Source organism: Poecilia mexicana, unplaced genomic scaffold, assembly GCF_051168715.1.
Source record: "Poecilia mexicana isolate PSO_F unplaced genomic scaffold, ASM5116871v1 scaffold_2, whole genome shotgun sequence".
Lineage (NCBI taxonomy): Eukaryota > Metazoa > Chordata > Actinopteri > Cyprinodontiformes > Poeciliidae > Poecilia > Poecilia mexicana.
Genome location: NW_028263371.1, coordinates 50,934,565 through 50,947,595, shown reverse-complemented (window position 1 = coordinate 50,947,595; position 13,031 = coordinate 50,934,565). Strand labels below are relative to the sequence as shown.

The following is a 13,031-nucleotide window of genomic DNA, read 5'->3' as shown; positions in this document are numbered from 1 at the left end:
ACTGCATGGCCTCCTGCGTCCAGGAAATATGAAGACACTTTTGCAAACAGAAGAGAGAAATAAAAGGTCAGTAGTTCACATCCCTGACCTCAATCTGATCTGTGTCGCAGAGTGAATCCCGCCGGGATTCCTCAACCTAAAATACAATGAATTATTTAAAATCCATTAAGCTGCTGGAATGTTGACTAGGTGTTTTATCACTGCAGAAGCAAATTTGGGGAAAGAGGAGACATCACTCCAACCTGACTGAACAAAAAACAAGTCAGTGTCTATTCCTGTGGTCTTCACACAAAGCAGAAGATTCAAATAGTAACTCCTTTATGTCAGTGGACATCTACTATTTACTGAGGTAGTAGATCAGAGCTGCAATTAATTATAGCAAAAATTCACAAATACTTCAGACCTTCTCTAAAAACACAAATATCTGCCTATGTTCAAAGTTCAAATACCAAATATATCTTAATATGCATCAAAACACTCAGTTTAAACTATCTTGGCACTACAATAGAAACTAACATCTACAGTCATGTTAGCTGCAAGGAAAATGAATGGAGGTCCTGGATTGGGTGCTTTGCAAATGCCAGGCAACAGCATATCAAATAATGTTGCACCAGAGGGGTATTTCAGCTCCACAAGCTGTACAATGTTTTCAAATATTTTATCCATCCATTTTCTTTGCACCCTTGTCCCTCAGTGGGGTCGGGAGGGGTGCTGGTGCCTATCTCCAGCTAACGTTCCGGGCGAGAGGCGGGGTCACCCTGGACAGGTCGCCAGTCTGTCACAGGGCAACACAGAGACAAACAACCATGAACACACACACTCACACCTAGGGGCAATTTGGAGAGGCCAATTAACCTGATAGTCATGTTTTGGGACTGTGGGAGGAAACTGGAGTACCCGGAGAAAACCCATGCATGCAAAGGGGAGAACATGCAACCTCCATGCTGAAAGACCGGGGCTGGGAATTGAACCCAGAACCTTCTTGCTGCAAGGCAACAGCTCTACCAACTGCACCACTGTGCAGCCCCTCAAATATTTTAGATATTTGAAAAAATAAAAATAAAAAATCCACAAATATGCTGATTTTTTTTTTTTGCAAATAATTTGAAGGTACTTTCCACAAAAAATATAAGTCCGCTGTATATCATTTATTACCCAGCCTTCTCAATTCAGCGTCACATCATTCCTCCAAATTTAACTTGCAGATAATTTTTTTAGTCATGAAATACATAGACAAACAATGTTTAATTTCAAACTTCATTTGTTACTTGACATTATCAATCAAACAATTAGCTACATTTGTACCAGTAGGACGAGTGACGTTTCAGTGATGTGCTAAGTTAACTTAGTGCTTCCTTCACCGAAAATCTTCACTTCAATCAAAACCCTTTTTCACACTTAAATTAAATGTGAAACTGAGCCACTTGCCCAGACTGATTTCTAAATGCATTCCTATGCATCCTAGCCAAAACATCACCCACACTAACCACTAATAACGCTGCTATAAACTTTGTAAGTTCATACTGGAGTTAATCAGTAACTCAATTGTAAAATGCCACTTTCAGAGTTCAGAGTTTTAGATCTACTGGAAGGACCCGTTTAGGAGTAAAAACAGGTGGCCTGATTAAAAATGGTAGACAGGTGATTAGCTAGCTATTGGTAACTAGTGAGGTCATCTATAGGCAGGGATCACTGCAACAAGTGAGGAACAAACCATTACTAAGCAAGAGTATTATAAATAAAAGAAAAATAGTAAACTTGTCATCCAACAAACATTTGCTCAGCAATCAGACATATTAACTCAGAAATGTGTGTTAATCAAGCGTTAATTGCCAATGTTGTCATGATGTTGTCAATAATATCAGATACAATTAATTGAAGTAATATTTTAATCTAATAACAGGTTTTTTCTGATAGGAAGTACTACTACCATATTTGGAGTGGCCCAGCCAGAGTCCCAACTAATAGAGGGAGCTGAAGATTAGGGTTGTGGGACTGAGGCCTTCCAACCTCAAAGACCAGGAGTTTATCGTCACAGATAAAATGTTAAATACCAGTGGAAATGGGCAAAAATTAAAAAGATGGTCAGCAATTATAAGAAGGACTTGATCGTTGTAATGCCAATAAAGATCATCCAACAGATTACTGAAAAACATGACATTTTTTAAATAAAAGGGTAATAAGAAGTTGTTTTTTTTTTGTTGAAACTTATTTACTTTGTTTTATCCCTTAAGAGATGTTAATCTCTTTTAAAATAAAAAAACAAGCTTCTTTTTTGTATAAAAATCATTTAAAATTTGAATTTGTATAATTTTTGAATTAACTGTGCAGTGGGTAAGTTGAATATTTAAAAGGCTATTATAACAACGTAGACATTAGTTTTCTAATGTAGCAAAAGATCTATAACTGATTATAACATCCCAAAAAGGGATATTAGCTCCTTTTTGGTGACCTGACACAAAATATTCCTATTTTTTTCCACTGTGGAAGCTGCAGCCTATCCCATCCAAAGGTTATGAAGGGGGAACAACTCTTTCATTTGTTAATACACATCCACTGTACTGTAGTTATGTGCTGTAGTGTAGAAACACAAACTGTAAAAGCTGTTCTAGCTACAAAGTTGCTTAAAACTCACATCATGTCAAGCCTAAGAAGGGAAATACAAAGAGGCACTCAGGAAGCGTCTACACAGAAAGTTTTTAAATATTCTAAAGCAGTATGAAAAGCAGCTGCACTAAAGCAGGGTGAGTCGGTTTTTCTGAGCTTTCTTTTCCTCCTTTTACTCCCCGCTCACTATCTTTCTAATTAGCCGAAGTCCTGTAGGCGGATCTGTCGCGCAGGATGCACACAAACACACACGGCTCCTACTCCACACACAGCAGGGCACAGTTATATATCAGCACTATTAAAACTTACACTATCCAGTCCCACCTACCTCATTTATCTCTCTCTCTGTCTTCTTAAAGCCTCGGCGCTGCCACTGGACCTCCACCCCACTGATTTGTGACGCTTCTTTTAAACGCCCTCTTGAGTCTTTTCACACTGGAATTGGGTTCAAGGATGAGAGACTAAACAAAAGCCTACTATTTTTTTAAAAATCCATCCACTTCTTATGGAGAGTTTAGGGCTTAACCTGGACCTCTAAGGCAAAACCCCCAAAGAAAAAATAACCCAACAGTGTCTGGAGGTAGAATCACTGGGAATCTTAGTTTCTCTGACTCTACACCTCTTTTGTGTTCTCATGACTACTGTAAAGACAATATTTTTAAGCTGTGGATGTAGAATCTCTGCCAACTAACCACAATAGTTTTGCAGTAATATCTGTGTTGTGGCAAAAGCAGCAAGTAAATGGCATAAAATGCCAGCCTGTTTTTTTTCTTTGTATTTATTATTATAACATACAAAAAAAATGTACTCTTTCTACAACCAGAGTGGGATGAGAGCAGCTGCACTGAGTCAGAATGGGAAAGAAAGATTTTAAACTTTACTGAAAAATTTTACAAATAAGCAATGCCTGTTTATGCAAGATATGAGCTGTTTCTATGGTTATTAATAGCACAGCAGATAAAGCTTTTTTCAACATCACTCCTCTAATAGTTTCCTGACCGTCTGGAGATGAAGGTTCAATGTTCTCTGTGCAGTTTATTAGCGCTCCCAAGAGGTTAAATAATAATAATAATAATAATAATAATAATAATAATAATAATAATAATAATAATAATAATAATAATGATAAGAGTCACACGTCACCAAAATATGTGGATCTTATAGTAAAGAAATGTAAAATGCTCCAAAATAATTTTGTCTTTTGTTTCAGTACTCATATACTTTTAAATTAAATTTTATTCTCATTACATTTATTAGATGTGGGGTAAAAAAGCTACAACTAAATAGACATATAACTAGAGATTTGTAAGGTGATATTACATTCAGTTAGCAATCCATAATTTCCTGTTTGTCACAGAACTCTGTATCTTAGCAACTATTTAAAATGGGATGTACAAGAAAACATTGAAGGTATTTTGTTAACCTTTATAAGTCAATATAAACTGAAATTATATGTCTGCATTCCAGAAGATTCGATTGGTTGCAGATAAAACCTACAGATCACAAATTAAAATAAGATTGTTTATGTATTCATGCGGCATATAAATCATTCATAGTGTTAGACTTAAACAGACAGTTCAAACTGCTGTGTTTTAATTGCTTGCAGTCATTAAGTTCACATTGTCAGAGTTTCCTGATGTTTTCCTGTGAGTCATTTCACAAAGTGTTTCCTATCTGCCGTTTGACTATACCAGCAATGAAGTTGCTTGCTGTTTGTGGAATATGTTGAATGAATTTAAATTGAATCCCAGGCTGTCACTTGAAAGAACACCACCTCAGAGAAAGAGGATTAAAGCGACTCTTTTTCTGTGCGCTGAATAGAGTAACCGAGTCCTTTTCCCCTTTATCGGCTCTGCTCTAAAAAAAAATTACAGCCAAAATGGGGGAAATAATTAATTTAATAATGACCTGTTGTAGCTTTTGATTAGCTTACTACAGTATTAAATCAAGCTTTTACCTAAAAAGCCTAACAGATTAAAAACAGCGTGCCACACAGAATCAAAGATGTGAACTGAGATTCCACTGCGTTTTTTTCAGGATTTTACAAAGTTCTTTTTTGGGTTTACAATTTTAGATTGGAACACAGTCGAACGACAGCGAGGCAACCTGGCGGCAACGATAAGTCATAACTGTTTCTGTAAATCCAGAACACTCACTCTGTGCTTTTGTTAGAGGAAACAAAGGACAAAGATCAGAGGAAGCTCTTCTGAACACCCCAGCTAGAGCATCACAGAGAAAGAGTGAACATGCAGCGTAACCACAGATATTAAGAGCCATTGAGGAAAGTCCAAAGAGCCGCTTGCAGGTTGCAAACGCCTGTCCTGACGTGGCAGCATCATTTGCATCAGGATTACTCTGACGGTTTGCTAGTTAAGAGTAACCAGTAGTAAAGGGAAATCAGAAGTATAACTAAACTACAGAAGATGGAGGGAAAAAAATAACGCCACTTGGTTCCACTACACAGCAAGTGCCATTTAAACAGACTTTACAAGAAATTTAGAATTTTTTTAATAAGACTGCACAGACATTTTCAAAAGCTAAATGTTGTTTTGGCATTTAGACAACACTGTATATGAATGTATTTAAATGAACCTCGCCACAGCTGTTGGGAAATCCCCCCAGGTCAGAGTTACTCTGCACAGCAGCATCAGTTTGTTGTTGTTTGTCTTGTGCTGTGCAGCGTTTTGGACTGAACGCTGCAGGCAGCTGGATTTGGACTTCAGCTGCTTTTCCTCTAGCGCCAGTGATGTTTGCTTTTAGCTTGATGTTGTTTCAGGTGAAATACAAAGTAAATAAGTTAAAGTGAAAAACAAATAACACATGAACCTGTTTATTAATGGCTAAGTGCAATTTATATTTCTAGTTCTAGTACTTGAGGTTCTATTTTTTTTTTTTGCATGCCAGGTGTGGTGGATTTTTTTTTCAAGGACTCTATAAAATGTGCAGTTGTTCTAGCTTTTCTATTAAAAGGCAGCTTTCCACTTTTTGTTTTAGTGTGACCAACACATTTGGGGGGGAAACCCTTTTACTTCCTCACAGGCTGGACATCATATCTCATGAAGTAGCTCCCACTGATCCCAAAGTGGCTCTAAGCTGTTTATTGGTTAAGCTCTCGGCCAGCGTTTTGACAGCTCTGGTTTGCCAAGGAGTAAATCCTGAGTGGGGAGAGTGGTTTAGCGGTTCAGAAAAATGAATGCATGCGTCTAGGAAATCACACACTCCATTTCAGTAGTTATTCTGTTTTTCTTGTTGTCCAGGTGTCCACTGGTTTGTTTTGTTAGTGTGTGCTCACATCTGTGCATTTGTTGCTGTGGACATGGCCACACCCGCCTGAATTGAATGGAGTGTCCGTTATTATGAAGATAAGATTTTATCTCAAAGATGGAATCAAGTTGTTTTCATCCATCCAGTAATGAGTTAGAAAAGCTTCTCAAAAATATCCGTCTTCTTCTGTATATGAAAAAAATATGATTCTCATATTTCCGATTATGTGGGTTTTGCTGCTGATTTGGGGCCGGGTCATAGGAGCAACAATCTGGACAAACATCCCCAGAACTCCTTGTTCCCATCTGTCTCTTTCAGCTCTTCCAGGGGAAAAGTGGTGTACTTCTAAGCCAGCCATGAGATATATACACTACAGCCCCAACGTCTGGAAGCAAAGTCAAGTTTCAGTTGAAAAAGTCTTTTTTAGCCCAAATTCACTAGTTTTTACAATTCTCAGATAAAAAACAAAACAAAAAAAAAAAAAAAACACCACTTCACACCACAAAACAGTAACGACAGTGGTGGTTACACCATAAAATCTGGTAGAGGATAGTTGTTAAGTTAAGTCAGTCACTAAATGCAAGCACAACAAGTTATTATTTGTGATTAAGTTGTGAAATAAGTGAGTGAAATGAATAAGCTGGCTGCCGATGAGTATTGAGAGGAGTTGTGAACAATGACATTGAGTTTCTGGACTGTTATTGAATTGTAGTCTTCCTGTGGTTGTAGTTTGGCAATGGCAGCGGAGGAAGTGAATGAAGCCATTCTGTCCATGTTGGCCACATTTCCAAATATATAGAGCAGCTAAAGTTCTCTCTTCGGTGGGGGATGGATGTTTACAGCACACCCAATGACCGGTACACTTCATAATGTACCTTCCTTCAGGACTGACCTGACGCAGTACATACATTACGGTCATTGGGTTAGAATGAATAAAATCAGATCCAATCATTCAAAACTTCGATAAGCCAGAAGCAATCATTTCTCAAAAGGCAAAAGTCCAGAGCCTCTGAACAAAGTGAAGAACAAGGGGCTCATTTTTACTAGGCTAGTTTGTCACAAACTTAATGATGTAATGTTAACTATAAGTTGTTTTACTAAATGTTTCAATAAGATACGAGGCTGAAGGTTTGGAAATAAACCTTCAGCCGTCACTGACTGTAGTGGGTTTAAAACAAATCAGACAATTCTCAGGAAGAACTTGGTCTCTGAAGCTCTGCAGAAAAACATTTCACTAAATCAAAAGCATTTTAGGAATATATAATCAAACTATTTAAATAATATGGAGGAATTTCAGTGTGTAAACAGAAAGAGAAATTCACAAAGGTGGACACCTGCGGACCTTATTTGCCAGTCAGCAGTGCATCAATAATTCATCAACAAATAAAATAAAATGGATAGAGATATCTTTCAGACACCTTTAAACCACTGCAATATAGAGACTCATTCAGAAATGCAGCTTCAGTCTTTGAGGGTACAAAGGGGATGAGCGGTGACTTAACTGGGCTTACAGAAACAAATGTTTCCTTCAGCATGACGTCTTTCTCTGGAGAAATTTGATTCTCTTTTAAACAAAAATAATTGCGGCATATCCTCTGTTCTAATCTATCTATAATGCACAACACAGAAAATGTCTGACACCTAAAAGTGTGACATTCTTGCATATAATGTGTCTGAGGGAAGAAAGAAGCAAAAATAATGCCTGAAATCCCCAATGCCAAAAATATCTCCACCTAGATTGAGAGAAATGGAAACGCGTCTCTCTGTGTTTTCACGTGGTTTCTGTGTATTTGACCTATCTTCCTTTATTTTCTCACTGATGCCAGATTATCTTCTGTTTTCAGTTGTGTTTCGAGGTTGTGGAGCTTTCCAACATCTCAACAAGATTTACTGATTTCATTAAACCCTCAAACAAAAATAATAACAGAAAACCAATCCATCCATCCATCCATCCATCCATCCATCCATCCATCCATCCATCCATCCATCCATCCATCCAATCCATCCAATCCATCCATCCATCCATCCATCCATCCATCCATCCATCCATCCATCCATCCATCCATCCAATCCATCCATCCATCCATCCATCCATCCACCCACCCACCCACCCATCCATCCATCCATCCATCCATCCATCCATCCATCCATCCATCCATCCATCCATCCATCCATCCATCCATCCATCTTCTAATTCTCTTGTCCCTTGTGGGGTCCGGAGGGGTGCTGGTACTTATCTCCAGCGAACGTTTTGGGGGAACGTTTCGACAGACTGGTGACTGGACAGGTCGCCAGTCTGTCGCAGGGCATGGAAAATCCATGTCAAACTAATTTATAAGACAAATTAAAAAACAGGACTGGGTTAACTGGGACCCAAATGTCACAACATTATTTTAAGCAAAAGCTTAGACTGGACTTATCAGCAGATCTGGTAGGTGAGTGTCTGGTTACTCACATGTATCTTCCAGTATGTTTATTAAAGTATATTATATAGTAATAAATATGTGGAAAAAGAAGGAAAAGAATCAAGTGTCTCTCACACATTTCACTGACAGCCTAACAGCCCTGTTATGATCCAGTTTAAACAGAGATTATTATGTTTAGGCAGTAAACAGGGCCTGGACGTCTCTACTATCCTCTGTTCATTTTTATTTCTTCCTATAACAAACCCATAACTTAGGTATTTATTGGGATAAATAAACTGACAAGTTATGTTAAGCTGTAAAAAAAAAAAAGTTAAAAGACATTTTTATTCTCACAAAAGTTGTAAAAGAGGCTATTCCCTTTACTTTAACTGTTATCACATTATTACCTCAAACTTCAGAATATTTGTAATTTATGTAATAGAATAAAAGCAAGCAGCATAAAATTGTGATGTAGGCAGTCTGGCAGACGTGGTTCAATTAGGACCAAAGCTGCAACATTTGTTAAATTTTCAGCTGGTGCGGTTTGCTTTCACACTACACTGTATGAAACGAACCAAACCCTTTGAAATACCTGTTCACCTCCTCGCCTGTGGTGGCGCTGCACCAAGAACTACTTAAGTAAACAACATGAAAACCTCTGACATCAGCAATACTTCATTATTCATTAAATATAAACAGAAATGGAGTAGCATCAGGTTTTAACATTAAGATTTCTCTTTTGTCTTTGGCAAAACACTACAAACCTTTTCAAGCACAAGACTTGCGTGTTTGTTTTGGTAGGATTTACCCAAAAGTCCTGCATTATGGTCAGCTTCCTGCTTTTGGAGAGGTCTCCATGTATGCACTCAAACCACACCAGAGTTCATTTCAACCAAACCGAGACCTAGGTTTTTAGACTTCTTTAGTCCGCGTCAGAGTTCATCTACATTTTCATACCTCCCCAAATGAGCTGGACCTTCAAGGCAAACAAACTGGATTTTGATTAAAGCGGACTAAACAGGGATGATGTGAATCGACCCTTAAGCAGTGAGCAAACTCTACCTGTGTGTGTGCTCTACATTCAGCTGCAGCTGTTTGTGAAGGTGTTTGTTACAGAAAAGTGAACAGACAGCATCATCAAGATCAAAGTTAAAGCAGTGTTACGTAATAAAGTTAATATTTTCAGCTCTGAACATTTCATAGGTGACTTCTCGATCCATTACCTGGAAAGAGTATGGCACATATCTAAAGAGATTGATTGACTGATTGTGGAATCATTGGCGCTTTAGTTTATATGTCAGTGATTGATTATTTCATTATATATTTTTATTTTTATTTCTTTTTTTATTGTTCTTGTTTTGTCTGTTTATGGACCATAATTGTGTCTAAATAAAGAGATTGATTGATTGATTGATTGATTGATTGATTGATTGATTGATTGATTGATTGATAAACATAACTAGACATAAGAAGAACAGAGCCTACTGACATGACAACTATTATTCATGCACTCCAGAAATGTGGCCTTTTGATTTTTTTTTTTTTTGAAAGAGAGGCAAGAAGGAAAACATTTGTTGAAAGAAGCTTCATATAAAGTCTACATTTTACTGAACACCAGTACCAAAGTCAGGTGGGATCAAAGTTAAAATTTCAGACTAACGTCCAAAATACACCTGGCTGAGGTTTTAGCTCTAGCTGTGATTCAAGTTTAAAATTCTGTGAAACTTTACAACAATTAACTACCCTGAAGTTTGTGATTGTTATTTTAAACTTTAAAATGTACTTTTGCAAACTTGTTCACTTTTACAGCTATGAGAAAAAAAAGAAAATTGACAGCTTTCACTTTTGGGGCCAAACGGAGCAGGTGATTTTTCAGAGGATGAAAAGCATCAGGTTCGTCTTTAATCAGTAAAATTAAATCAGTTTTTGCATTTATCCAGATTTAAAACTGTGGGATCTTTATATTTATTAAAGCAGGTAGGCTGAGTGAGACTCACCTATGATGAACCACAGCAGAGCATGTTTCTGCAGCGCTGAACCGGCGTGCGACTCCATCCTGTCGCTCCCGAAACGATCAAGAGACTGAAGTTTCAGAGGAGGCAGCGAGCGGATCCACCAAAAGCTCAACGGGAAACCGCAAACATCATAAAGTAGCTGCTGGGACAGAAACCCATCAAATGCGGCAACACGAGCCACCGCTGGAGCACCTTGCGCAAATTGCTCGGGGGAGAGCCCGGACTCGTCTTTGTTCCTCCCGCGCTTACACGTCCACTCCCCCCGAGTCTTCCTGTCACCGACCGCGTATCATCCCGGCAGAAAACGTACCGAGACGTCAAGTTAGGAGCTTTTTTTCTTCTTCTCTCTATAAGCCCCGAGGTTAGAGTGAGATCCGGAAAGGGAACTGTGTGGGAACTATGCGGCGTTTGGAAGAGTGCTGTGCGCAACGGGACGCGTCAGTCTGGCACCGGCGGAGCCGAGAGAGAGACCTACCCGGGTGAGCGGCGGGGACTCAGCCCTGACCCGACAAATTAGAGAGAGCCGGGAAGGAGAGCGAGGGAGGGAGGAGGCAGTGAACTGATACTAATACCTTGGAACTGCTTATCTGATAGAAATGTTGGAGTGCATGAACCAATCTTAAGGACACAAAGTGATACTTAATTTCTAAGATTCAGCTTGTAAAACAGAAAAAAGCTCGACTGGCAAAACAAAACAAAAACCAGTGTCATTCCTTATTTCACAAATCTCCCAAAATGTTGTGCTAAAAAGACTTATGTTAAAGTTGATCAATTTCTCTCTTTGCCATGGAGATCTTTGGAGTAGCTGTCTTTAGTTTTTTGTTTTCTTTTTTTTTTTTTTTTTACAAAAAGTTGATTTATTTAATTAATTTAGCTCAAAAAGAGAAATGTGCATGTCATATAGTTTCTATTCATTTTTTCAATTCGGTTAAATATTATTTATATATCTACAATTCACAACAAATCCACTTTGCAAAAATCCTAGTTATCAAGCAGTACCATATGCTTTATTAATTATTCAAAGTAATTTAATACGTTTCAAATAAAATCCAACAGATTGTTTCTTTAAACACACAAGCGCTTATTTATTTTAATTCTGCTAACCATGGCTCAAAACTAATAAAATTCAGCTTCTTAGAAGATCCATAAAGCCAAGGGAAGTATTTTTAATGAAAAGAACTATATTATGGCCTTCGTGTGGCCTACACAATCACGAGGAAGACTGCTTGCTTGACTGTTGTTTAGCAGTCGGTAACTGACACTTCTTACAAGGAGGACAAACCACAAAGGGTCATTGGTAAAAGAGCTGGTTGCTCACAGAGTGCTCTATCCAAGCCTGTTTATGGAGAGATGAGTGGAAGGAAAACATGTGGTAGGAAAAGATGCAGATGCTTCAGAAATATCAAGAGTCTTGAGATGATCATGAGGTACATTGCAATGACAGAAACTCCAAAGAGAAACTGGAACGTCCATGTAATGCTGTCATCATCAGTTAAACTGAATTCAGGTTTTTCAATAAGGTAAAACACACCTATCTGAGTGTTATAAATCAATATATGAATTTCACTTTTTGATTTGAGCTACTGAAATAAATTAGTGTTTTAATGATATTCTAATTCACCAACATTAACCTGGATACTTTGACTAGACCACTATAGTACGTTGACTTGTTTCTTTTTGAGCCAAGCCTTCGAAAGATTTTTTTATTGTGTTCCTGATCCTTTTCATGTTCAGTGGCTTGTTATCACTCACACTTCAGCTTTTAAACACATCAGGTCATTAGATTTTTTTCATGATTGTGTAGATCATTACATGGCTAAACCATCTGTACGAAGAACAGTTATTTGGTAATATTATCCTTTTTTTGAGAAACTAAATTGAACATTTTCATTATTTCTCATGTTTCATCATTAAAATCAGTACATCAAATTAATCACTACGTGTGGAGTGAGTTTACATAACACATGAGTTTGATTTTTTTTTGTTGAATTACAGCAAAAAGTAGATTTTTTTTTTTTTTTTTTTTTTTTTTTTTTTTTTTTATTTATGATGCACGGAGAAAAGTGTGGTGTCGATCCAGCGTTTTGTTCCGCTTTCCTTCAGGACTGAAATATTTATGACAGTTAAACACTGCCATCTAGTGCTCATGTGGGGCAAGCTCCACTGTATATGCTTTATTATTTTTTTTATATAAAAAGCACTAGACATTATATTGCATTACTCATTTAGTCAATGTAAGTTTAATGTTACAAATAATAATGCATATAGAGTATAATAATAATAGATAATAATAAATTCATTATTATACCTCATTTATGATGTTCTGCCAACACATCTACTGAAAATCTGTGGAAACAGAATTTCTCAGAGGCAAATATTATCTATCTGCTTTTTATATTTGAATTTGTTCCACTTCATAGAAGAGCTTTGTTTTTCTCAGTCAGTTTCCTTAACTCTGTTTATTGGAGCTTTAATAAACAAAAGTATGAAGTCTTTTTTTATATTTAATTATAAAGAGACTATCTGTTGTTCTATTGTTATTTCGCAGAATTTAAAACACAGTTTAGACGTTTTAACCTCAGCTGAAAGGCCACACCTTTGTACTGCCTTTTCACCGTGTATAAAAACTGCCTCCCTTTGTCTGCAGTTTGTTTTGAGCCCAATGTCAAAAGACACTTTCATCTGAATCGGTTCAACGATGACTCATCTACAAGGTCTTATATTATTCTCTTCCAAACAC

The 13,031-nt window shown here is 37.4% G+C and overlaps 1 protein-coding gene across 1 annotated transcript in view; it reads right to left on the bottom strand.

The window, feature by feature from the left end:
• Window positions 1-11,487, bottom strand: part of ramp1 (receptor activity modifying protein 1) — a 67,521-nt gene extending 56,034 nt beyond the window's left edge. The window contains exon 1 of the mRNA XM_088002327.1: window positions 10,274-11,487. Within this exon, the coding sequence (XP_087858453.1) occupies window positions 10,274-10,331 (58 nt within the window). The 5' untranslated portion in view covers window positions 10,332-11,487. The remainder of the gene's footprint in view (window positions 1-10,273) is intronic.
• Window positions 11,488-13,031: the final 1,544 nt, after the last annotated feature.